The sequence below is a fragment of the Brachycentrus maculatus genome, unplaced genomic scaffold (genome assembly GCF_059751285.1).
Source record: "Brachycentrus maculatus isolate JH-2025_06_01 unplaced genomic scaffold, ASM5975128v1 h1tg000439l, whole genome shotgun sequence".
NCBI classification, from domain to species: Eukaryota; Metazoa; Arthropoda; class Insecta; order Trichoptera; family Brachycentridae; genus Brachycentrus; species Brachycentrus maculatus.
Window position 1 is genome coordinate 97,899 of NW_028281187.1, and position 26,716 is coordinate 124,614.

Consider the following 26,716-nt stretch of genomic DNA (forward strand, 5'->3'; position numbering starts at 1 on the left):
CCACTTCTATTCCCATATATGTAGCAGAACACTTACGTCATTTATGTCCTTCCTGTACGTCATTTTTATCCCATCAAATATATTCCGCCCCTAAATCCAACAATCTGGAGGGCAGGATTAGACGGAATACTTTACATTTATATAATTGATGATCAAGTTAAAACCTCACACGAAGTGATGCCCTATCTTGGTGTAGATAGAAATGAAAGAAAAAAGGAAATTTAAAATATTCAACTTTATTTTTTAAAGTAGCGAATAAAATGCACCGATTTCTACTTGAGTAACCAAAAACGTTCATAATACCCGTTATCTACATATATAGCATATAATTACTCCTCAATTAGACTAAAAATAATCAAGCAAACATCACATCATACAAGTTATATTATGCTGCACCTACGTATCCGAGTCAAGATGATTTTTTTTAATCATAAATAAAAACTTTGCATTGTATGCCTTCGGCCGCGGCCTCCCTAAACTTCAGCATCGATAACTTTCCCATTTTCATTTTTCTTCACCCCTTTTGGCTTGCTATGGCCATTTCCCACCCTTCCCCTCTTCCGACGCCTCTACAGCCTTCACGGAAGTCTGGACTCATATACATAAAAAAAGGGTTTTTCATTTTCATGCCTCGCTTTGTTTGGGGGTGATGATAAATGGTTTTAGGCTTCACGACAAGAAGAATCATGCAAATTCTAAAAACAAAAAATTGTAATTACATTATAACATATTTATAAGTTATCAATCATTTTTTGAATACTCGTTACATCATTTTATCGAGTTTTTCAAAATAAAATATTGATTTTGCATGTCATCCAAATACAATATCATATCTTCTTCTTCTTTTAGGACTAGGTCCTGTCTTTCTCGGGTCGCTCCTGGGAGGTGGAAGACCAGCTATGTATTTATATATATATATATATATATATATATATATATATATATATATATATATATATATATATATATATATATATATATATATATATATATATATATATATATATATATATATATATATATATATATATATATATATATATATATATATATATATATATATATATATATATATATATATATATATATATATATTTATATTTATATATAAATATACATATATATATATATATATATATATATATATATATATATATATATATATATATATATATATATATATAAATATACATATATATATATATATATATATATATATATATATATATAAATATAAATATATATATATACATTTATATATATTCACCAATCATATTATATCCAAATCAAATGAAAAAATATTTGGACTCTCATCCATGAGTAATTGGATTTTCTCGCCCTTGTCACTTGAGGAGTTGCGTGATTTAATTTGTTAGTTTTCACCCATCGATATTCATAATATGTGGGTTTGGAGACAATTGATAATAAACGGTGGATTGAGAGGTGAATTGGAAGTATGACAGCGTCCGACGGTTACAATTTTTTAACTTTTTACTTTGGATTTAAAAAAATGGTTTTTTAAAAGAGTAACATAGACCATACGAACCAGCCGGTCTTTTTATTATTGCTTTTAGAATATACTAGGTATACCCAGCCACGCGTTGCTAATACTAGGCTTAGAAAATAATGAAAATAGAAAGCCTTTAATTATGTTATGTTTCATTTCACAATGCTTGTGCAGCAATGAAAATATATAAAAATCTATGAAAAACAAAGCAATAAAAAAAATTAAAATGCTAAGTGACAGCACCTGTCAAGAAACGCGCTGTCTGTCATTAAAAATATTTAGTATTTCTTTACTCTTCTGTTACGTTCAACCGATGGCAATACCATTGCGGTGTAGAAAGCATTTTTTTAAAACGTTCTCGATATATGCGTAGGGCTTTTAAGAAATATTTTTTTAACACCCGATAATATGAAATTTGGCATTAATTCACTAATAAAATATTGTAATACAAAACTAAATTGACGCTATCAACCCTTTTGTCTCTCATACAGAATATTATGCATGTACTAATAACATTATGGGGGTGAGTTGGTACGGGCTTTCGGGGCCGCGGTCGGTCGGCCCTGACCTACAAACTACGGTCCCTTCCCGGTCGTGATCCTCCCTGCAAGTACCCGAGTACCCGAGTACCCGAGTACCTAGCACCGAGCTCCTACCTGCAGACACCTGTGAACTGTATTGACCCGATATTCCAACTTATCGGGCGATGCCAAATGTATCATCGTCGCACGACGCAAATCGATTTAAATTTAAAGAATAGAATATGATAATCTTTGTGATACCATTACATTTCCTTATACCACAGGTATAATATTTACATATTGAGGAAAATGGATAATCCAGACAGTGGAATAAATAATCCATACAATAAAAATCGTGGAGAGATTAAGATTTTTTTTTTAAATTTCCAGATAATTGAAAGGGAAATGGAAAATAAAATAACGATTTCTCTCAACATAGAAAACTCATTTCCTTTTTATTATACCCCGATGCGATGATTAAAACCATAATTAATCATAAAGTTCAATCCCAGTTCATTATTTTCTAAAAAAACTTGAATGTTCGATCGTTCGTATACAGACCATCCGTCTGACAAAACCTTTAATTGTTTTCTCCAACAAGATGGAGTGCCTTGTTTCGGCGATTAAATTAAAAATACAAATAAATAAACGATTTGAAGAGGAAAAACGTTTTGAAGAGGAATAAAAACGAAAATCGCAGGGAAAACCCAGTTTGAAAAGTCTAATATTGTATTAGATTTATGGTCGTTTTTATCTTTTTACAATATGATTTTTACTAATGTGTAAAATAAAATAATAATATTTTATGTTGTGTGTGTTTAAAACCGTATATTTTATTTATTTCATTAGATTGTCTTTTTCTTCATGATTCGTAATTGATGGGGAAACTTGTTAAGTTTGAAGTGGGCCAAATAATAAAAGTATTCACCGCTGAGGTGATGCGCTGGTTCCTGAACACAGAACGACTCGTGACACTAGCACGAGTATAGTGCCACGAAGTGTGCTAATGTTTCACTAAAACTTTAGCCATAAACGTAAATCACACCAGTTTCCTAAAGTATTGTGACCCTTATACTCACTATCATCTCCGGGGATAAATTATATCAAAGACAAAAATAAATCATACCATAACCATATTTTTTTCAAAATTGTATCCCTCTATAGGCTCTATCCCATTCATTATTGAAATACTTTGTTCAATCAATTAAAACAACGAAAGGCTAATCGGTAAGAATCCTTCTTTAGCCAACTAGTCAAGTACAAATAAAGATTCCTTCTTGCATATCGATGTCCGACTCCGTGGTGTAATGGTTAGCGTGTTTAGTTACCTTGCTAGAGGTCCCGGGATCGATTCCCAGGGGGGGTGAAAATAAATATCTGTGATTTTACGCTGCTATATTTATTGAATATTACCCTGGACTAGTTCCTGAAGCGCCTGAGTGATCACCTTGCTTTCGTGTAAGTAACGATCAAGATAACACTGCATCAATACGATGCAGTCCCCTATGTACCATTGGGTGCGCATAATGGTTAGAAAAAGAGAAGATGCTCTCAGTGTGTATCTAGATTCTACATTCTAATTAAGAGAGAAAAATTAAGTTTGAAATAGATAAAGAGTTAAGGATGAGAAGAATTTCGATTAAGGAATGTTTTAGTTTACAATGTAACCGCAACACTTTCAGTTAAATGAAATTCTTCCTACATCCAAAGTTTGTTCAGGCTCTAAATTATGTGTTGCTATTTAATTTAACTAGAAATAGGCTTTTAATCATTGACGTTATCAAAATAAGACACACTCAAGGTGTTTGTTTGCTCAGTAGAACAATTTTTAAAAAACTAAGGATTTTTTCATGGCTTTTCATCTATAATTCGTTTAAAATCTGTAATTTTTCTTGTAATCTAAGTTAAAAGTTGATATTTCAATTGTTTTTTAAAACAATCTGCATTTTCTATAAAATTGTGAAAACTTAAAATGCAAATTTAAGAGATTTTTACTCACTTGGCGTGAATGTTGTGATGTATTTTATATATTTTCTCAATAATATTAATATTTAAAGCATTTGCTTTGTGGTTCGTCATTTTTACTTTAGTATTTAAAAAAAATGTTAGTAATATTTGTATATAACCACTCAACGAGATATTTTTTGTTTACCGGTTTCAAGACGAAAAAGATTAGGACTTGCTCAAGATTAGGACAATCACTTAGTACAAGATTTTTGTACTGAAATTTCTTGGTGGAACTGCATTTTATAAAATATAACAACTATGTTTTTCCACATTCATTTTTTATTTGACAGCAACCGAGTTTTTTCATAACCGACATCATCAGACTATCAATACATACGTCTCGAAACCGGTAGACAAAAAAATAATCTTGCTGAGTGGTTGTATTAAATATTACTAACATTTTTGTAAAAAAAAAATAAACGCTACATATTTTCTCTCTTTAGACAAGCCTCTTAAATAGAAGCTTGCCTGGATTTTAATCTTTAATAAATAAATAAAAATGATCAATTTATTTATCTTAATAGTATTAACTTGCATTATTTTACAATTAAATTGTTATCTAAATCTATTAATTGTTTTTATGAATCAGAAGTTTACCTTCAATGCGTAAAAACCTTAATTATTGATTGGCAATTATTTTTCTTTAAATTTTATGAATTATTTTTTTATCAGAATATTGATTTGAGTATTTTATGTTCTTACAGCCTGGGTACTTGGATGGTGGATGTGCAAGACAGTTCCTTATGTCCAAGGGGTGTCCGTGGCAGCATCCGTCTACAGCCTCATAGCAGTCTCCCTCGATAGGTAAGTCTATGTATTACCTTTAACATACTTTACACTAGAAACTTTCACTGTTAATGGTTAAGAGTGAAAAATAATTTTGTCGGTATGGAAGATTGTTAAACGGTTTTTTCATACACGTTAAAAGTTATTACTTTTTATAGTAGTGTAATCATACGTTTATTACTACTTGTTCTCCCTTTTTCGTTTCAGGCGGAAATATTCAGTGGAAATATAATATTCGGTGGAATAAAAACTCTTCCTTACTACATTGACAATTTACATCCATTAAAAAAATGAAATATTAAAAAAGATATCTCGAGAGCTAGGCATCGAGTTCTAGTTTACGAAAAATTAGTCGTTAAACTCAATTAACATATTTTAAGAATGTGCCAAAATTGCAAAAACTATATATATATGTATATATATATATATATATATATATATATATATATATATATATATATATATATATATATATATATATATATATATATATATATATATATATATATATATATATATATATATATATATATATATATATATATATATATATATATATATATATATATATATATATATATATATATATATATATATATATATATATGTATATATATATATATATATTATGTACATATATTTATATATATATATATATATATATATATATATATATATTATATATATATATATATATATATATATATATATATATATATATATATATATATATATATATATATATATATATATATATATATATATATATATATATATATAAATATATGTACATAATTTTTGAAAATGCTTTTTTTTTGCTGTATATATTCCAAATAAAATAAATTATTAATACCTAAATAAAATAACAGTGAAATAAGTAACTTAGCATGGGCATGAATGCCTTTAAATATTTCTGGACAATTAACTAAGGTAGGACACGTAAAGGAGAACTTGTCATAACAAAAGTTCCACGGACTTTGGGCTCCGCGACATAACGTGCACGATAAAAGATCAGGCCGAAACATTAATAGCTCCGAGTGCCAGTTGATCCACACGCCATTGAAACCGACGAGAACAAACCACACTGAAAAACAGTGTTTTTTCAATTTTTAATAGATAAATTTGTACGTTGTTCATTTTCTTTTTTTTCCGTTATTTTCTTGGATCAATTGGCGCGTGGACTATCTTTTCTCATCAAACCCTTACACGAAATATAGAAGCAAAACAAAAACACCGAAAAATGAAATAGAGCTATAATAGTTAATTTTTATACTAGTAAGTATATACATGTTCAAATATCGGAATTCAGAAATAAACGTACGAAAAAAACAAACGAAGAAAATAATGTAAAATTGAATTTCTGTAAATATTACAAGTAAAGCGACATCTCTTGATGCTAATGGAAAGTTGCAATGCAATTTATAAATTATCTTTGATACCACATATATTATTCGATTTTACTATCGACATTAAAATTATTTCATATGAATTGCGACATCTGTTGATCGCATTGAAAAGATTATGAAAAAGAAACTCTTGTAATAAACAAATAAATATTATTTTTTTTATTTTTTTTATTTTGGCAAAGCACCCAATTTTGGGTGATACCTGCCATACTAGTGATTTTATATACTTAAATAATTTTTATTTTTATTTTATTTTATTTATTTATTTTTTATTTTTTAAATAAATATTGAAATGTTGATGAAATTCATGGGGAATTCGTCGACGCTTTTGGCAGCTTTTTTATATAAATAAATACATTAAAAATGTGACTTTTATAGAGTGATATTGTAGTTCATCGGATATATTATTTGTACTAGAAGCTGTTATTAATATTAAAATTCTAATAATCAATAAGTGTGAAATTACAAAATACGTGATTTTTTATAGCCATTGCAGTGAAATTTGATACACTAATACATATAAGTTTCCAAGTCATTGACCTCCAAGTAGTCTCTAGAAATGAAATGAGATCCCGATACTCGTAGTAATCATATCTGCAGGGGTCCCCAGGGGTAGTCGTGATGGTGGCACTGCAGTACTACCCTTATGAGTTGATGTTGCCAATAAAACTCAACGGAGAATCATGAGATCGAGTACTTGCACATACGAATATCTTAAGTGAGTTTTATAAAATTATGGCAGCATCACCAACATTTACCCGGATAATATGAATTCTCCGTATTTCAATGTCAAGTACACATATTTTGGAACTCTGCAAAGGTCTGATTCTCAAGTGAGAATATTTTTTTTCCGTTTGTAGGAAAACAACGTAATTTTTAGCACTCTTAGAATATATGTAGTGTAATAATAATGTATGTAATTTATTCACAGTGATTCATTCATGAATGAATCACTATTTCTACTTTATTTTATCTTTCGATTTAGCAATTTATAACCGATTTGTGGCCATCGAAATGGAAAGGAAGATCTCCGGACACAGGAAATAGGAAGATTTTTCTATCTAAGTAGAATATTTCCAAAGCGTTTATCGTAAAAGACAATGACAAGCGATGCCGACACTGCGTTTCGCGAAACTCGAATCCCGAGATATCAACACAACGATGGTAAAACTTTGTTTCGAGACCATTCCTGCGGTACTTGTGTTCTGTAGATTGGAAAATATTGCTAAAAGTTTTCTCTCTCGAAAATGTTTCTCTCAGATGCAGATGGAAAATGAAATAAAAATTCATTTTTTGTTGTAGTTCAAGGTAAAAGTAATTTCAGTTTATCGTCTTTGTTATTCGATGCTAAATCGATTTGAGATATTTTTCGTGCAATATTTCTCTAACTCTTTATGAATGACAGAAATAACCATCTTCTATTACGTCATTTTCAATGAACACATTTTTTTCCTATGGGTTTCAAACATTAGACTTTACTCTTCGGGCCATTTTGACTCTTTTTAACATAATTATTGCATATAAATTTATAAAACTAAATCACATGGCATATTAAATTCATCAACATGTACGTAAAATTTCATTCTTGATAAAACCAAATTAAAATTTGTCCAGAGTTTTGTTTGGATTCATTATATAATTTATATAAGATATTATATAAGATGATAGATGAATAAAAAAACTGCAATATTTCTCTATAGGATCAATAAAATTTAGGGAGTGTAAAGATTATGAAAAAGTTATATATATTTGATGATGATTCGCTTTTTTTGATACAAACAAGAAGTCCCACGCTCATAAATATTACTCGCAATTTTTCATTTATTCATAATTGAATTGATTAAAAAAAAAATTATCTTAAATTTTTATTCATCGCATAATTAAATTTTATAAAAATTTGATTACAAAGAATTACCTAAACAATTATAATTATTTTTGTGTTTCCTACTGACCCATTTACATTTTCCCTTTACCTTTAATAATATACCAATGAACGAGGTCCCTCATAACAGAAACGAATAGATAATATATTATTCCAATTCACCGACAGTTTAAATGATAGTCCGTGACATTTTATAAGAAAGTGCATTCGGCACCACTCCTGACATAATAATGATGCATTACACCAACTAGGCATATAGTTTATTATTCACCTGCTTAACCTACATACGTCGAGTGAAATAACCATAAAGTAGCGTGCACTCTTTCTTTAAAGTTTACATTACGCGAATTAATAATTCATCAACAAGAATGTGAAGCTGTTAAGTATAATGTAATAATGATAAGTTCTCCTGCACTTGAAGAATAAATAATACAGTTTTATAGAATATTTTTTGCTCAATAACTATCTTCTGAATGTTGTAAAAATAAATAAAAATCCAATTTCAATATTTAAAAAAAGGAAAATAATATGCCGATTACAATAATCAAAAATATTCAGACGATTTATTTTGTGTGAAATGTTATGTATGTATGTATGTTAAAATATTTCACAAACAATAAATTGTTCAAACAAATAGGTTATCATAGTTGCGATTTCCTCGAGAAACCTAAATTACGCATGCATTGGGTCATATTTGTAATCTTTCATATTTAAATAATAAATAAAAGAAATTGACGTTTAGCTAGTTGGAGAGGCTGGGTCGAAACCCAGGGGGCATCAAAATAAATATTAGTGATTTTTCCCTTAAACATTTAATTTATATTATCCCAGCCTGGTATCTAAAGGGCAGGATTGATCACCATACTATCATGTAAGAAAAGGTAAAAAAAACACGGATGTGCTAGTAATGAAAGATTATTAGAAAACTTAAGTTTATTTGTTTTATGTTAAATCTTAAGGATTGATTTTCTGGTAAGTTTTACTTTTAGTACATTAAAAGAATAAGTGAAACAATGCGTTCTGTGTCTCTAATGGAGTAAGTACAGAAATAATAAACAACATTTTTTAAGTAATTTGTATCAGTTAGACGATCTTGAAGATTTTTACTGGAAAAAATGTCGACCGTGACATTTTAGCCTTTACTGAATAAATCATGCTTATTAATTTAAATTTTTGTCTTTTCTGCCAGAACAGTAAACATAAATCATATTTGTTGTAAGGGTTGGGGATGATGTCGGTTGAGGTTTATTCAATTCACTACTTATGGAAATAGAGATTTGTCCTTAAAAATAAAACTACATATATTCGCTTAAGTTTGCTAATGTTAAAAAAATAAGGTCGTCTCTCCCTCTCATGCTTAATGAGACAAAACAAAACTTTAAATTTTGTGATTTCAGTTAAATATTTAACAAAACAACTTTGTTCCAATCTAAAACAATAAATTTGTGAGTGGTTTTCTTAACTTAAATTGAAGGAATATTATTTGTAGATCTTATTTAACCTAATCAGATGGAGGACTTTTACATATAAATGAGCTAGTCTTTTATATATATATATATATATATATATGTATATATATATATATATATATATATATATATATATATATATTATATATATATATATATATATATATATATATATATATATATATATATATATATATATATATATATAATATATATATATATATATATATATATATATATATATATATATATATATATATATATATATATATATATATATATATATATATATATATATATATATATATATATATATATATATATATATATATATATATATATATATATATATATATATATATATATATATATATATATATATATATATATATATATATATATATATATATATATATATATATATATATATATATATATATATATATATATATATATATATATATATATATATATATATATATTATATATATATATATATATATATATATATATATATATATATATATATATATATATATATATATATATATAAATATATATATATATATGTATATATATATATATATATATATATATATATATATATATATATATATATATATATATATATATATATATATATATATATATATATATATATATATATATATATATATATATATATATATATATATATTTATATATATATATATATATATATATATAATATATATATATATAATATATATATATATATATATATATATACATATATATATATATATATATATATTATATATATATATATATATATATATATATATAAATAAATATATATAAATATATAAAGATACCCCTGCGGGGAAACGGCTCGAGTTCCATGGAAGCACTTAGGCTTACACATTTTTTTGTTGGCAACAACTTTCTTTTACATATATATAATAAAATTTGAATATTTTAATTGATTTTTTAATGAATAATGTACCCTGGCATTTTCAAACCCAATATTTTCCTTTAAATATAGATAATTCATTACTTTAATTTTTTTCTTTGCACAGTTCTTTACGTAAACTGTTTTCACCGTTTAATATTCGAATGTTCCAAAGCTTGCCTTATTTATGTTAAGATCAAGTGCTTTTTCGAATAATATTTTATACATTTTATGTGAAAATCTCATAGCCGGAAGGCAATCTTACATTACCAATCCCTTAATATAGGGTTTAAATATCCATCTTCGTTCGGTTATTATTTATTATGCTCTGTATCAGTAATTCGAAATGAAAAAAATTGTTTTCAAAAACGGTTTTTTACAAAACTGTGAACAATTTACTATGTGTTTTATTATTTATTGAATCGGTATTAGCTTTGTGGAATGACATGTTGATTATTAAAAAAAAAAAACTCTTGTATAATACCACTTAATGAAATGAAACTCACTAAAAGTGTTATTATACAAGTGTTTTTTTTTATTACTAAATGTTAAACTAAAAATAAAGTTATTAATTTTCTTTACCAGTCAATACGTTACTTAATTTTTCAAAGAAACTTTAATAAACCATATACAGTTTAAAAAAATATTATATGTAGGATGTAAACAAATTATCTCAAGTGTGCTTATTTGGATCTGGGACATAATAATTTCTAAGCCATGAATAAAATTTCATTGATCAAATCGAAATGTTGATCCTTCTTTTATCCATCTACGCTATTATTTAAAGAGCGCGATGCAAATGTAACATCATTTTTAAAAGTGATATATTTTATTTGGTGGAGGTCAATATATCGATGTCCGGTATCCACTGCGCGTCGGCGTCGGCGTTGTCTAGTATCCGATGTTCGCTATACCTATAACTATAGTAACCATAACCATGTCCAATGTTCAGTGCTCGTTACTACGAGTAGCCGAGCCCCCAAAACCTGTTAAGGCACTACTTATAATTGAACCTGACCAGTGGTGACTGATAAAAATGACCAATATATTTATATATTTATTTTATAAAAATAAAACATGTGTACTATTTAAACATTAAAATAAAAGCTTTCAAAACGTTCTAAATACATATGAACAGTGGCAAACCGGGTTTTATAGGAATCCCTGAGGAAGGGGAGATGTAGTCGAAACAAGTTGTACATATGTACTCAAACAGCAGTGTGGAACTACCAGGTTGTGTTTTTTTTTTTAAATATGTCTAAAAACACTACAAAAAGTAGTCACTTTTAGACAGGCGTCATGGCGTAGTTAATTAGGCGCTCGACTGCTAAACAGGCGATGCGGGCTCGATTCCCACCAATAAGAAATATTTATTATCAATTTTTCCGGGTGCAAATCTTGTTTTTTTCATATCCACCTTTCCTCTTTCTTACCATCCTACCTACCTGTAAGGCATTAAATTTATATTTTGTTTCTTAAGCAAAGTAAAACAAGGCTATTGCACATTATTATGCGTTACTAAGTTATTACAACACAGTACATCATTATCCCTAATGTGTGTAATATTTATTGGTGTATGAAAAGCCTATACGTCTACTTTGTTTTTAACTTTTTTGAGTCATTTCATAATTTCAAACATTCGATCTTTTTTAGAGCTTATCGGAATTTCGATTTATGAAAAACAAGCAATTTATTCATCTTTTTAATTTTATATTCCATTTAGAGTAATAAGTATCTTAGGAAAATTCTTTTGTGTTTTAAATTCATATTAAAAAGTTTTTTTATTTTTTGCCTTGGTTTATGCCTTGGTCATCGCTGCTATTTTCCTTTTCCTACCCACTATTCTTCCTTTGTTGCTTTTCACATATATGACTTTTCTCTTTCACTTTACGCTTTTTTACTTACATCCTCTGTATCTTAGAAATTTCAATATGTTTCATTCGAATATCAAAAAACCTGAAGCGGAACACTTTTCCCTTTGCCAATGTGTAATTAGCTATAAAATAAATACCATCCCTATCCGATGCAGTCCTCTATACGTCATTGGGTGAGGATATGATATGGATGAAAATGAGAAGAAATCTACCATTTAATTCAGTTTTTTTTAAAAAATATTTTATGTGTATGTACGTATACATTTCTTTTTCGACCCTTTCCTTACAAATGATCAATTAAAAATAATGTTTCAATATTTGGACAAAAAATAACTTATTTTTCATTAATAAAAGTATTATTTTTCGACACAAGTCGATCCCTAATTACATCATAAAATTCGAACAAATTCAAAACATGTGTTGTAAATTCGTGTTTTGCTATATTTATCAGATAACCGTTATTACATGCGAAAACCTTTCTTTATAATTCGAACAGCTTTTTTACACCCAATAAAAGTATTTTACAACACGCCCACATAAAATCATAAAGTACTCGAGTGTTCATTAAGGGTGCAAAGCATAATTCAACAACCACGCACGCGAGAACCAGTTAAAATTAGTTACTTAACCCTATATCAATAATTTTTCGTCAAAATGACGAGTGTATCTATTGTCGTCTATAAATGAACTCCCTTACAACATTCAAACGCCCTCTTTACTTAAGAGTATCCTTAATAGAATTTTAACTTTTCTGTTTATTTTACCACTTTATGTATGACATTTCAATCGAATACTATTTCTTCGAGCCTAATCAATCTAATTGATGGTTTTCAATAACATAGAAACTCTGATTCAATGTTTGGAATAGTAATTCCAGAAACACAACCTGTTATATTTTTAATCCCTTTTTCAGCAAGGTTTAATAATAACGTGAAATCTATGAGTCTGTTTAAGTTTTATGATAATTATCACAGCTCTCAAAATCCAGAAAAAATATTATTGTTGTCTAACAATATTGCGAAAGATTGCCAAAAGATAATAACAAGTTTTTTACACCAAAATGGTGATCATATTGTACATCTTATCATGGTGATGAATATTGTATTTAATTAGTTTTTAGCACTATTATTAGCCCACTTGAAGTTTGGTTTGCAATTTTTTAAATAAAATAAAAACATCTATGAAAAATCATGACATTTATTAGAGTCGTCATTTCGACGAGAGCTTAGTGATACTTTTTTAATATGTTTGAATAAGTTAAGTGATTTGGGGTTAAAGAAGCTGACGTACCGCCACTGATTATTAACAAATGATCGTTTCGTCACTAGTCACGCGACTGTCACTAGTCAAGTTTGTGTAGAGAACAAGTCTTGCGTAATCCAAACACACCTTCGCCATTATATCGAGTATTATATAAAGAAGCTGACGTACCGCCACTGATTATTAACAAATGATCGTTTCGTCACTAGTCACGCGACTGTCACTAGTCAAGTTTGTGTAGAGAACAAGTCTTGCGTAATCCAAACACACCTTCGCCATTATATCGAGTATTATATAAAGAAGCTGACGTACCGCCACTGATTATTAACAAATGATCGTTTCGTCACTAGTCACGCGACTGTCACTAGTCAAGTTTGTGTAGAGAACAAGTCTTGCGTAATCCAAACACACCTTCGCCATTATATCGAGTATTATATAAAGAAGCTGACGTACCGCCACTGATTATTAACAAATGATCGTTTCGTCACTAGTCACGCGACTGTCACTAGTCAAGTTTGTGTAGAGAACAAGTCTTGCGTAATCCAAACACACCTTCGCCATTATATCGAGTATTATATAAAGAAGCTGACGTACCGCCACTGATTATTAACAAATGATCGTTTCGTCACTAGTCACGCGACTGTCACTAGTCAAGTTTGTGTAGAGAACAAGTCTTGCGTAATCCAAACACACCTTCGCCATTATATCGAGTATTATATAAAGAAGCTGACGTACCGCCACTGATTATTAACAAATGATCGTTTCGTCACTAGTCACGCGACTGTCACTAGTCAAGTTTGTGTAGAGAACAAGTCTTGCGTAATCCAAACACACCTTCGCCATTATATCGAGTATTATTAGGAGCCAACAATAAATAAGTCGTGGACCAACCGCGACGACCGAAAGGCATTGTCCCTCTGAAACAAGTTAATCCTTACCGGCTTGAGACATATTTACATAAATTACCAATTGATATCCATGAATTATTCATATACTCGTTGTTGCTCATTATCTGATCGAATTCGAGAAAGTCAATTTGCTGACATTGATAATATAATTTTTATGATTTTACATTTCAAACGAACCAAATATAAACAAAGGCATTGACAAACGGAATTACTAAAGCACGGGGTTGTAGTGTTTAGTGTAAGCTATTCATTCTTACTATTCTTTATCACAGAATCGTATTTCAATTAATATTCCCCGTTTATTAAATCTTCTTCTTCTTCTTCTTTTAGGACTAAGTCCTGTCATTCTCGGGTCGCTCCTGGGGGGTGACCAGCTATCCTTCCATCGTTTAGGTGGTCTTCCTGGAGGTCTGATCCCGCTTATGTTGCTGTCCGCTGCCACCCTCATCACTCGATCCGAACTCGCTCTTCTCACATGATCTCTCCAGAAACGTCTTCTTTCTCTTCCCCATCGCACAACATCTTCAACATCGCAGATTTTTCTTATATCTGAGTTTCTTACTCTGTCGCGAAGTGTTAGGCCTGCAATGGGTCGTAGAGTCTTCATTTCCGATGTCCTAAGAAGGCTTTTTGTTCTCGCGGTGTCGGCTCTTGTTTCCGTGCCGTATGTCAAGATCGGTCTTACGCAGGTTTTATAGATCCTCACCTTACTCTCTTTCAGTATGTATTTGTTTCTCCATACAATTTTTTTAAGCATCCAGCTACAGCAGAGGCCTTATTTGCTTGCTCTCTTACTTCATTGTAGAGGTTATTGCTGCTGGACACTTCGACACCCAAATACTTGAATTGCATAACTTGCTCTATGCTTTCATTATTGATTGCAAGTTTGCATCGTATTGGGTGTCTCGAAGTGACCATGCTCTTTGTTTTGTTTATTAAATGAAAAATTATTTTCAACGATTTGGTTTAGTAAACCAAATATTAATTAGGATATTCTTTATTGAATTCCTTTGTAATATGTAAATACCTACTTATAATCAACTTCATATTTATGTTGCATACGTATGTATGATACTGCAATAAATTAAAGCAATTTTTATGTGATAATTTGTTTTAAGTAGGCAGTGTGATCAATATGCGCTTCAGGTACCAATCACTATACAATTGAGGTAGACGAACTTCATACTAATTACATTTTAATATTTTTAATTAATGTTTTACTTAGTAAATACCACTATTTCTTAAAATCTACTGTGACACGTGTTTCGATGCATTCCGCATCATTTTGTGTCACAGTAGATTTTAAGAAATAGTGGTATTTACTAAGTAAAACATTAATTAAAAATGGATATATTTTACCACAAAGTGACTGCCGAATCAATTAATACATTTTAATACATTTTCCTGAATTTTATAAGGCTTAAAAAATATTTAAAATCTGATTGAATTTTATCATTTCGTTTTGTATAAGGTTATTTTCCTAATCTCATGAATAAATAATATATTTTACAGGAGAAAATAACGTTACTGAACGTGGTCAGAGAGGAACATTGCGTTGTAATGGGAAATGTAATGAATGAATAGAATGTAGTGAAAGGAGAATAGGAGTAACGCCTAAGATACTCGGGATTCATAACAGGTCTCGCGCAAGCTTATGTAATGTACAATCCTTTGAAGAAAGGCTTTACACTTTCAAAAAAGGTACATATAGCAAAAATAAAATAAGACGATTATTATTATTGCCCTCGCTATTTCAGTCCTATCACATTAATGCGGTACGAAGAAGGTTAGAACTAGTTGTTTATATTTTTTAACACCGATTACTGTTGACTCCTGACTTCGCACATAAATAATAATAAAAGCGAAGGTAAAACTTCCTCGTGAGAGTATATGGACAGACGCATTTTATATCCATCGGATACTTTCAATTTCAGCCTTCAATTATTATTCGTGTAAAAGCACCGCCCAAAACAACGGGAGACCGGCACTGGCCATACCGAATACCCTAATCCAGTGTTCCTCACACTGTCATTTCGCTGGACCCACTCATTTTTATTCGGCTTCGTTCATGTAGATAAACAAATAGTTTTTTTTAAATCATTTTAAAAATCATTGGTGAATTTCAAAATATATCTCACATAGTACCTACGGAATTTTATATATTTTTATTTAAACTAACGATAAAATTGTTAACACAACATGTTAACTGGTATCTGGAGTCAGATTTTGGATAGGATTACCATCGGTTGATAGGACGCGATAAGATAACCTTTGTCTCTATGGCATCTTAAATATCATCTGATTCGATGCCCTAGGCATATTTAGGTGTGGAGTAGGTACTAAGAAGAAGAAGTCCGCATTGTATCTCAATACAATAAAAATAATGCTTTTAATATTATTGTAACAATATCGTTGCCAAAAGGTCAAAGATTTTAATTCGAGTCCGGTAGTAGACACCTCTTTTTTTATAAGTTAACTATTCCATACTTTAGTTATGATTTCCTATGGTAAAAATATACCATATTCGTTTAATGAATACCCTTTTGTATCGTATGGGAACCCCTTCGGTTATTGTTTTTCCATATAGAATCGATGTGTGCCAAGGACAAGGTTCCTCCGTATCGGCCTCCGGTGTTGGATTTATGATGTACCAGTATTAATCTATAGAGAGCTGATAGATATACTTTAATTAGATCTTATATAAATTCATGAGCTGTCATAAAAATCCATAATTTATATCTGCATTATATGTCACTTCCTAATAACCCTCAGTAACTTTAAAACATACCGTGTTTAAATTGAGAAAAATACTTAATAATACAAACTCAACAAGCATTGAATTCTGCGTCATTCAACAAATGAAGCGCCTAAGAGGAATTCAATACATGAATATTTTCGCAGAGTAAGGGTCGACCATCAAAGGTCCAAGGGGCTTATTAAAAATTCCCCGAAATCAAACCCAGTATCCTTCTTAAAAAGTTATCGATTGAATAAAATTTAAAATGAACCGTTTGTTTTGTTTTCCGTAATTCTTAATGAATATCTATGGTTTCTTAGATTGGCCCAATAAACATAGCATCAATCCAATGCAGTACTCGAAACGAGTAGGTACATCAAGGGGACGAAAATTCTCTTAGTATCGCTCTTGCTCTTCCAGCTTGGTGAATGGCATATTCAGCATTATTTTTAGCGGTTGATGCGTAAATAATCAAAATTATGTTCAATATAAATAAATCATTAATATTTCGACGCGGTGAGAGCCAAGAAACCTGATTTGTGTAGCGCATATCAACGGTTAATGGGACTTTTATACTGCCCTCATAAGGATAAGTATGAGGGCAGTATAAAACCACCTTTATAAACTAGGTAGTTTTGATATGGATGTTAACGTTACAATTTATTTTTTGACTTGTTTTCGGTCAGATTTGTTTCTTACCATACTTATGATTATGTTTACTCAAATTACTTATTTTTATTGTCATTGCTTTGTTAGCGTCTACTTGTCTAATTTTACTCTTTTATTGTTTTATTGTTATTTTATATCTTCGTATAATATTTTCTTCTTTCCTAAATATGCCTTTTGGTCAAACGCATTAAGGGAAGAAAATTTATTTTCGTTTTCATAAATAACCAAATATTGTGGTTACACATAATCAAACCGGTATAACCGATTGATGTTTTGTTGGCATTAATGGTTCTTATCACAATTGAAACATTCTTAGACATGTAAATATATGAACTTCTATATAAACATAGAGAGATTTTGAGGCAGATAGGTACTAAACTTTTATGAGGTTAAAAATAAATTTAAAATTAGTTTTTAGATTACTGGACACTTCATTTATTTTTATTCAACATGGTGCGTCCAGGTACAGAAGCGTGTGTACAAAATTTATTGATCCGTAAAACACCACACGAATAACATTTTATCCGTCGTGTAGTTATTTACTGAGAAAATAAATCGTTTTACGATATAGAGGTGGATTCTATATCTTAAAATACATTGGACACCAAGTATTTCATAATTTTAATAAAATTTTATCTTTGAGAAACCCCAAACTAAACGTAAAATAAAGTTATTTTTTATTTTTTTAGACCTCAATACATTTTAATAGATTTATATTATCCACTGACACTTCGTGATGGAATTGCATTTTTAATATATTATTAGATTAAAACCAATATTTTTAGCTTTTCCACTTTATTTTTATTTGACTAGCGACCGGGTTTCGTCGTTACCGACATCATCAGACCAGTCTGATAATGTCGGTAACGACGAAACCCGGTCGCTGGTCAAATAAAAATAAAGTGGAAAAGCTAAAAAAATTGGTTTTAATCTAATAATATATCACTACATTTTACTTTCAAAACGGTAAACAATGATTTTTTACATTATTTTATGTTTAGATTTTTTTTGAACTAAAACTAATAGGCATATAAATGGTTAATGAATTTCAGAGATAAAACACCGAATACATTTTGTTTATATTTAAATTAATATACATTTGTCAATTTTTATTTATATATTTGTATATATATATATATATATATATATATATATATATATATATATATATATATATATATATATATATATATATATATATATATTTATAAATATATATATATTTACATATATATGTGTGTGTGTGTGTGTGTATAATGAAGATAAAGCAGTCTTATAATATTTAATATTTAATTAAGCCTATAATTATTACAAAGTTTACATTTAACCATAACGTTTGTTTTTATATACCGGCTTGACTCTTACTACGTGCTTCGGAGAATGATGATGGTGGTGGTGATGTACAGCCGCGTGGGAATGCACCACTGGAACATGGTGTACAACTGGTGATGAATGTACCAATGAGACAGAATGATACGCTGGTACAGAATGCACCACGGGCACTGAATGTACCACTGGTACAGATTCGACCACTGGTACGGAATGCACCACTGGTACGGAATGTACCACTGGTAGGGATTGTATCACTGGAGTTGCTTGTACCAGCGGATAGGAGAGAGCTGCTGGATGACCCAAACCAAGGCTTATGTGTAAACCAGGTATCGGGGCAGTCGCTGTTACTGTAATCGAAGCTAACACGAACTGAAATAGAAAAAAATTTATCTCAAATTACCATTTTGGTTAAATACTAACCAACGTATTTATTTTAAATCACAATAATATTTTTTATCTTAACTTGAACCAGAATCTTTAATATGTCAGAGGAATAGACAATATTTTTATAATTAGAAATTTGATGGCATGAGTGAAAGAGCTCAAGGTTGAAAAATACTCCTTGTGTATAGCAGTAACGACTCGGGGTTACATACCTGTACATAAACTAGCTTGTGTTAGCTAACATTCATAAACCATTTAAGAATAAATATATCTTCCAGTTGATGCTTCATATTATTCATCTTTTTTTTATATAATATCGAGAACATGAGTCAAAGCACAGGAATAAAATCTGACTATTTCAATTTAAGACTTCTCTTCATAATGTAAATTACCCATGAAAAGTTTTTTTATCGTGTTTTTTTTCAAATGTATTTTTACTTTTTTTACAATATTTATTTTTCGGTTAATTTTTTATTTTAATGGTGTCCGAGCTTTTATTTTTCATTATTATACGTTACTGCGTGAACACATAAATTATACCCTGAAAGCGGAGGTGTTACAAATATCGTAAGATGAGTTATTTATTGAAAAATTCACTGTAAATTATATGAACAGGGTAATACTTTATATGAAATGTGTAACTGAAAATAGGTCACAAACCGAACATTTAAATAATTGATATGAAAAAGTCTGGCTTTCAAAAATGTAAATTATTGGCGTTGAGTAATAATTTTTTGTCAGACTCGCGAGTTGATAATAGTGGATCAGTCAGTCTGGACTCGAGTAATAATGATGTATGTCACTTGTATTTAAATTATATTAAGAGGAGAGTAGAAACGAGTATGTACTTTGTCCAGAACTGAAGAAATTACGACAGCGAGAAAATAATGACCAAAAACACTCTCCGTAAATAATCGCTGTCTACGTAAATGTCTAGTTTGGCATTACTTACGTTGATCTGAACCGAGAGCGGCATGAGTTGTAACGTACCTTAGATATTAACTTGTTTAATTGAATGAAGTCAATTTCTTCGTATTAATACCTTACTGGCATACAACAGTACATGAAACATTATACATATTTCGATTATTTCATTTTAAAAATTTCTAGTGAATTTTCTTGAAAAATATTAGCTCTTTTAACAACATTTTCGAGCCGCATTTTTTTAACGACAGTGTCAAATAACCATTTTTTGGAAAAAAACATAGGATTTTTTTCTTCCAAAGATTCGGACACAAAATAACATATTCAAAACATTTTTAAAAAATATATATTTTATTTGTTCTGTGAACTTTCCCCTTAAAGTGTGTTTAAATTTTGTTTACGGGTAATAAGTAATAATTTGGCACTCACCAATAACAATTTCATCATGACAGCTTTTGAACCTGAACCTGATACGACTCGTATAGCACCTCTTGAGACAAGCGTGACACAATTATTTCAACTTTTAATTTTTAGACTCTCATTTTATACTAGAGATATCGCGTAGGATGCGAGCACCATTGTTGAACACTGACTTAATAATGGTTACAAAAACAAAAGGATTATTTTAAGTCAATTCAAACATTTTTCATTCATATTCATACACAGAATACTAAATTACGCTTTAATTTTAAATTTAATTTTATGATACAATGTATTTATATTTTTGCCCTATTGGTATTCCATGCAATAAAGATCGAATCGTCGGTTTGTAAAAGTATCGTCATACAAAGGCATTATACCACTGAATAAAACTATAACGATGATTATATTTTATCAGATTTTTAGTTTAACTTTTTTGTTCCAAGAAATATTGTTTATTTTATAGATTTATGAATGAATTTGTACTTGTATACGTTAATAAATGTATTTTACTTTTATGATTTCCTGTGCAGCATGACTTAATTTCATTAAAAAAAAAATTTTTGTAAGTACCTTTATCCAGATCGGAATCATTTTTATAAATAAATGAATGACTGAACTAAAATAGTTTTATGATTTTAATATTTTGAGTCTGTGCATTGCTGGTTTACAATGATGTTAATATATTTTTACTCTTTAGTTTTCAAATAAATTTCCTTAAACTTCTATCCATAATCTCAATAATAAAGTAAGTAAACGACTTTAAAATGAACAACATTGAACTGTCCAATGATGGTGCACCTACCCTGCTTACCTTCGTAGTATTTCGCCTTTAATCGTTTTATTAAGCTGTCGATGTCCAATAATGATTAATACGACTTAATTTTTCATAACCCCCGAATTCGTGAATCGCGTGATTCTATTGAAAGACTTAATACAGTCAATCGAAAATAGGTTTGAGACTTCGTACTTTTGTTAGCATTTCGCATTATTCTCAACCTCCGCTTTTAGACCACGAGAAAAGAAAAATTGGTTTTCTATTGTAGATTAATGGTTTTGATTTTATCATTAGTACTAATTTCTCGAGGAACATTGCACATTACCGTGCCCAAATTAAACAATCTTGTACGGGCACGGATAGCCGTATATAGGCAAAATCGTAATAGTTATAAAGCAGGTCTGTTTTACAACCTGCGCTTCAAGTTACGTACGCGTATTCGTACTAGCGGTGCGAGTTTTAATCTGAGAATTCGTTCGAGTCCTTTGGGGAATAAACGAGTCCTTTAACGCAAAATGTGTCATTAATAATTATAAAACCGTATCCCTCCAGCCATGTGGATGGTTTTGTTGCAAATTGCTTCATTTATTTGAGAAAATACAAATCAATAATATCTCAACTTCCAATGAAGTAAACGTCACATGACAAACAAAAGGTATTCCATCTTACAGTCGTCAGCGCTTACATATTACTGTACAACCTAAAAATACTCAAATTGACCCTATCGGTCAGCAATAGAGCTCTGGAATCTTGAACGATATCCAAATGCCCAAAAAATACACTTCAAAAACAATTTCAAGTTTAATCGATAACGCATGCCTTTTATTTTTTTTAATACTATAATGTATTAAAAAATATGACCTCAAAAGTTTATTCAAGTAAACCTTGAACCTATCACATTATTAACATGCAGAAAGTGAGTTCAAGATTTAAAAACAGCAAACTACTATTGTATCTCGCCTATGTATTGTTTATGAAACAAAATAACAGAAAAATTACTTCTTTATGTTTCTTTTCGGAACAAATATTCTCAGTTGCCAAATTGAGATGATAATGCTTCATTATGTAACTCGTAATTGGCTCAGAATTCAGATCTAAAGTATCACTGTTAAACTTGGCAAACATTCCGGAAGCAAATAGAATAATAAAGGAATACGAGTAGGATTATTCCAAACGTATTTCTATGATTTTTTTAATATTATTTTTAATGAAGATTCATCGTAAATTATTCTCTAATTTGAGTACATGCAAATTCTTCTACGTCGTTGTCCTCATTGCTGAGGGTCGTGACAACTATAAACATACAGTGATATATAGTTGTCCTCCACCTCTGCCGGCACACGGCATCGCTCCAACAAGTGAAGAACATGAAGCAGCCTTGATTCTTCCTCTTCTTCTATTACCTTACCTCATCACTGTTAACTTTTCAAGGTTTTTTTCTGGCTGTGTCCAAAAAACTTAAAGACTCGTCCCAAACAGATGGAAAAAAATTGGACCAGTTTATTTAACTCTCAATAATATGTGGCAATACCTATCTGTTTTTAAATAAAAATTTATATATTTTTTCTTAAAATCTATGTTAATTTTTGTATATATATATATATATATATATATATATATATATATATATATATATATATATATATATATATATATATATATATATATATATATATATATATATATATATACATATAAATATATATATATATATATATATATATATATATATATATATATATATATATATATACATATATATATATAAATATATATATATAAATATTTATTTACTTATTTATGTTCTCTTAAACATATACAGTAATGAGATATTTTGAACTCATATTAAGATTTTTTATATTTTGTTATGAATCAAAAACGGTTTTAATTAACGTTTTCATAACTGGTTTTCAATTTGTTTTTTTTTGTTTTTTATAAAAAGTTGTTTTTTCAGAATTCTATGAGCAATTCGAGACTTTATTTAATAAACTGAGTTGACCTAATTGTTTTCATATTCCTTAACAAAGTGGGTCTTAATTAATTTTTTCGTTGATAACATGCGTAACTTTATTGTGGGACGTCATTTAAAACAGCTCATTAAATTGGAAGTACATTCCTTCGGAGAAACAAGGGCGAGATACAAGTAAGTGATGTCCCTTACGAATTGCATTAACTCCTAGGTTGGCCTTGTCGCGTACAGCACCAAACAAAGAACTCAAACATTCATTACACAAATCATGACACATTATCGCCACCAGATTATACGTGGAGTGAGAAGTAAACCGCCTTGCCGAAAATGAATAAATCATGGTAGAAAAAGCGGTTTATTAATGCAATTTCTTTAATTAACCCTTTGGAACCTAATCTATCTGACTGGTCAAAAAAAGAAATATTAAAAAAAACATGCAATCTATGAGAAGTATATGGAAGTATCAGAATTAACTGAGGATAGCTTGTGACCCTATCATCGGCTGTCTAAGGTGATCTTTTTTTACTATTGTAAAATCATAAATGACGAATGCAACATTTTGCCTCTCCATACCGCTTGAGATTTTAAACTTGTAAGTAATTTTTTTCGTCTCTGATGAGACAATTGACCCTGCCCGCGCTCAAATAGTGCACGTACCTACCTATCTTTAAAAAATACGAAAAATGCTAGAAAAATAAAGAATAAAAAGAAACTGTTTCAAAACGACTCAAGAAAGGGTTAAGTGAAACCGTTCTTAGACATTAATCTGACAAAATTGGCCTACATTTAAAAGTTATTTAATACGATACTATTTATTCAATTAACTCTAAATAATGAATGGCTTCGTTTTGATTGATTTATTTGTATTTGTAATGAATTGTCCGTACCTTGAAAATACAGCGCCGCCAGTACCTACCGAAAGTTCCATTGAATGTCAAGTGCTTCGATAAATGTCTCTGGCAGATTGAACAGCCAACCATTTAGTGAATATTGCGCTGTTTGAATGGAATCGATCAGTTTTATTATCGATGGGAAACCCGTTGGAGACTTGGGGCGACAGGTTTGAGCGTTGACCGCCTCAGGCTATAGGAGGCGCCTGCTACCAGATACGTCTGAGAAAAATGACATATTTGGAGAATTTCATTAACTTCTCTACAATTCACGAATATTAATGTTTGAGCTTTAACCAGGTCGTCTTCTGGCTCAATAAAAATGAAAATACTGTTTGCATCACTGTGTCCACTTCGTTTGTTTTCCATAGTTCGAAATATTGGACAAAATACTTGTTTCATTAATTAAAAAATTAAAATAAAATCAGTAGAAAATGCCGTTTTTTAAGTATCAAAGAATTTGGGAAAGTGATACTTAGTAAGAGTGCCATATTATTTTTGTATTTGCAGAGAAGAGAAAATTTGTAGAAAGGAAATATGGAATTATTTATATTACGAGTATTTACGCCTACTTACTTGCTTATAAAGACACTTTTTAAGCAAGTAAGTAGGCACCATTTATGAGAATATAAATGGTTTGTAAATTGAAAAGTATGGATTACTCCTTCTTGGATAGTATGGTAAATGTTATCAGAGATCAATTAATCAGACAATGACAGTTTGTAAGCGCTATAAATGTCCAAAAAGCTTTCATATTCTCCTCATCATTACTTTGTCTCAGTTTGTAAATGAATATTAAATCTTGATTATAATCCCTTCAAAGTTAACCTCCTAGTTGTACTCAAATATTTAGACGCATAAAGTCAACATATTCTTGCTTTGTTTGTAATTGTAAATAGAATAAAGGTAATTTTGTATTCCTGAAAAAAGTTTTGTATTTTTCACTTTGATAATAAACATGAACAAAAATCTTGTATCTGCTAATTATGAGATTTACATGGTATTTTATTTTATTTTTCTAAGAAATTGTCTGGTACATATTAATATATTATAAGACATTCAAATAAAATCAAAAATATGCATACTATTTAAATTTAAGAATTGTTTAGTTTTACGAAAAAATTGTAAAAGTTTTGAAATTTAACGTTTAAGAATGAGAAAGCACAACATAGAAAATATTTTTTTTTAATGATGGTGGAATATATGTATAAGCTGGAATAAATATTATGTAAAAATAAAAACGTCAATTTTGAAGGATTTGTTAACCATAGCAGATGAAGATTTGTTGTTGTACGGCTCATACGTATGTGAGGGCTTTTGCCTTGATTTAAGCGTCATAAGACCAAATGTGGAAGATCGAAAGGGACAATTTATTGCGTACTTACATACATCTGCACATACATAATATGTACTTACACGAAGAAAGTTGATTACGTTCCGAGCAATGAACGCGTAGTGGTAGTGGACTATCTCTCTCCCCGTACCCTACACCACTACACAGCCAGTGTGGGAGATAATGACTGTGGTCAGTAATGATATCCCTACACATAATGCTTATCGATTTCGACGATTCGGAATTTTAAGTGGGCCTGACTGTGATCGCTCAGAAATTTGGTAATATTTTAAATATAAAAGGACACGAAAGGATCCACTCTGCACCAGTCACTTCTCGGCTTGCTCCTGCAGTAGTTGCATATCCTAGTAATAATTTCACCAAAATGTTCGCCCTCGTAAGTGACTATTCGTTAGTTTACTTTTACTGTACCTATTGATATCTCTCTTAATTCGACATCGATTTACTATACTTCACTCAAGACCAGTTTTATCACCAACAGGGCAATTAGCCCTGAAACAGATAATACTGCGGATAGTTAATGCTTGGTCTCTTTTAATTGATTTTTGTGAATGCTTACCATTATTTATTAAAAAATATATATTTATCACAAGTTTAAATTTTATGTATAAATCAAGGCATCGTTGCAACAGTTGAAACCGATTATTTAAGTAAAGCTCTAAAAGTTGTAATGAAACAGAATTCACTCACTGTAACATATTGAATGCA

At 29.6% G+C, this 26,716-nt stretch overlaps 1 protein-coding gene across 1 annotated transcript in view; it reads left to right on the top strand.

Annotated features, from left to right (window-relative positions):
• SIFaR (SIFamide receptor) overlaps positions 1–26,716 on the top strand; it is an 86,569-nt gene that overhangs the window by 30,686 nt on the left and 29,167 nt on the right. The window contains exon 2 of the mRNA XM_088271382.1: positions 4,740–4,839. Coding sequence (XP_088127508.1) covers positions 4,740–4,839 — 100 coding nt within the window. The remainder of the gene's footprint in view (positions 1–4,739; positions 4,840–26,716) is intronic.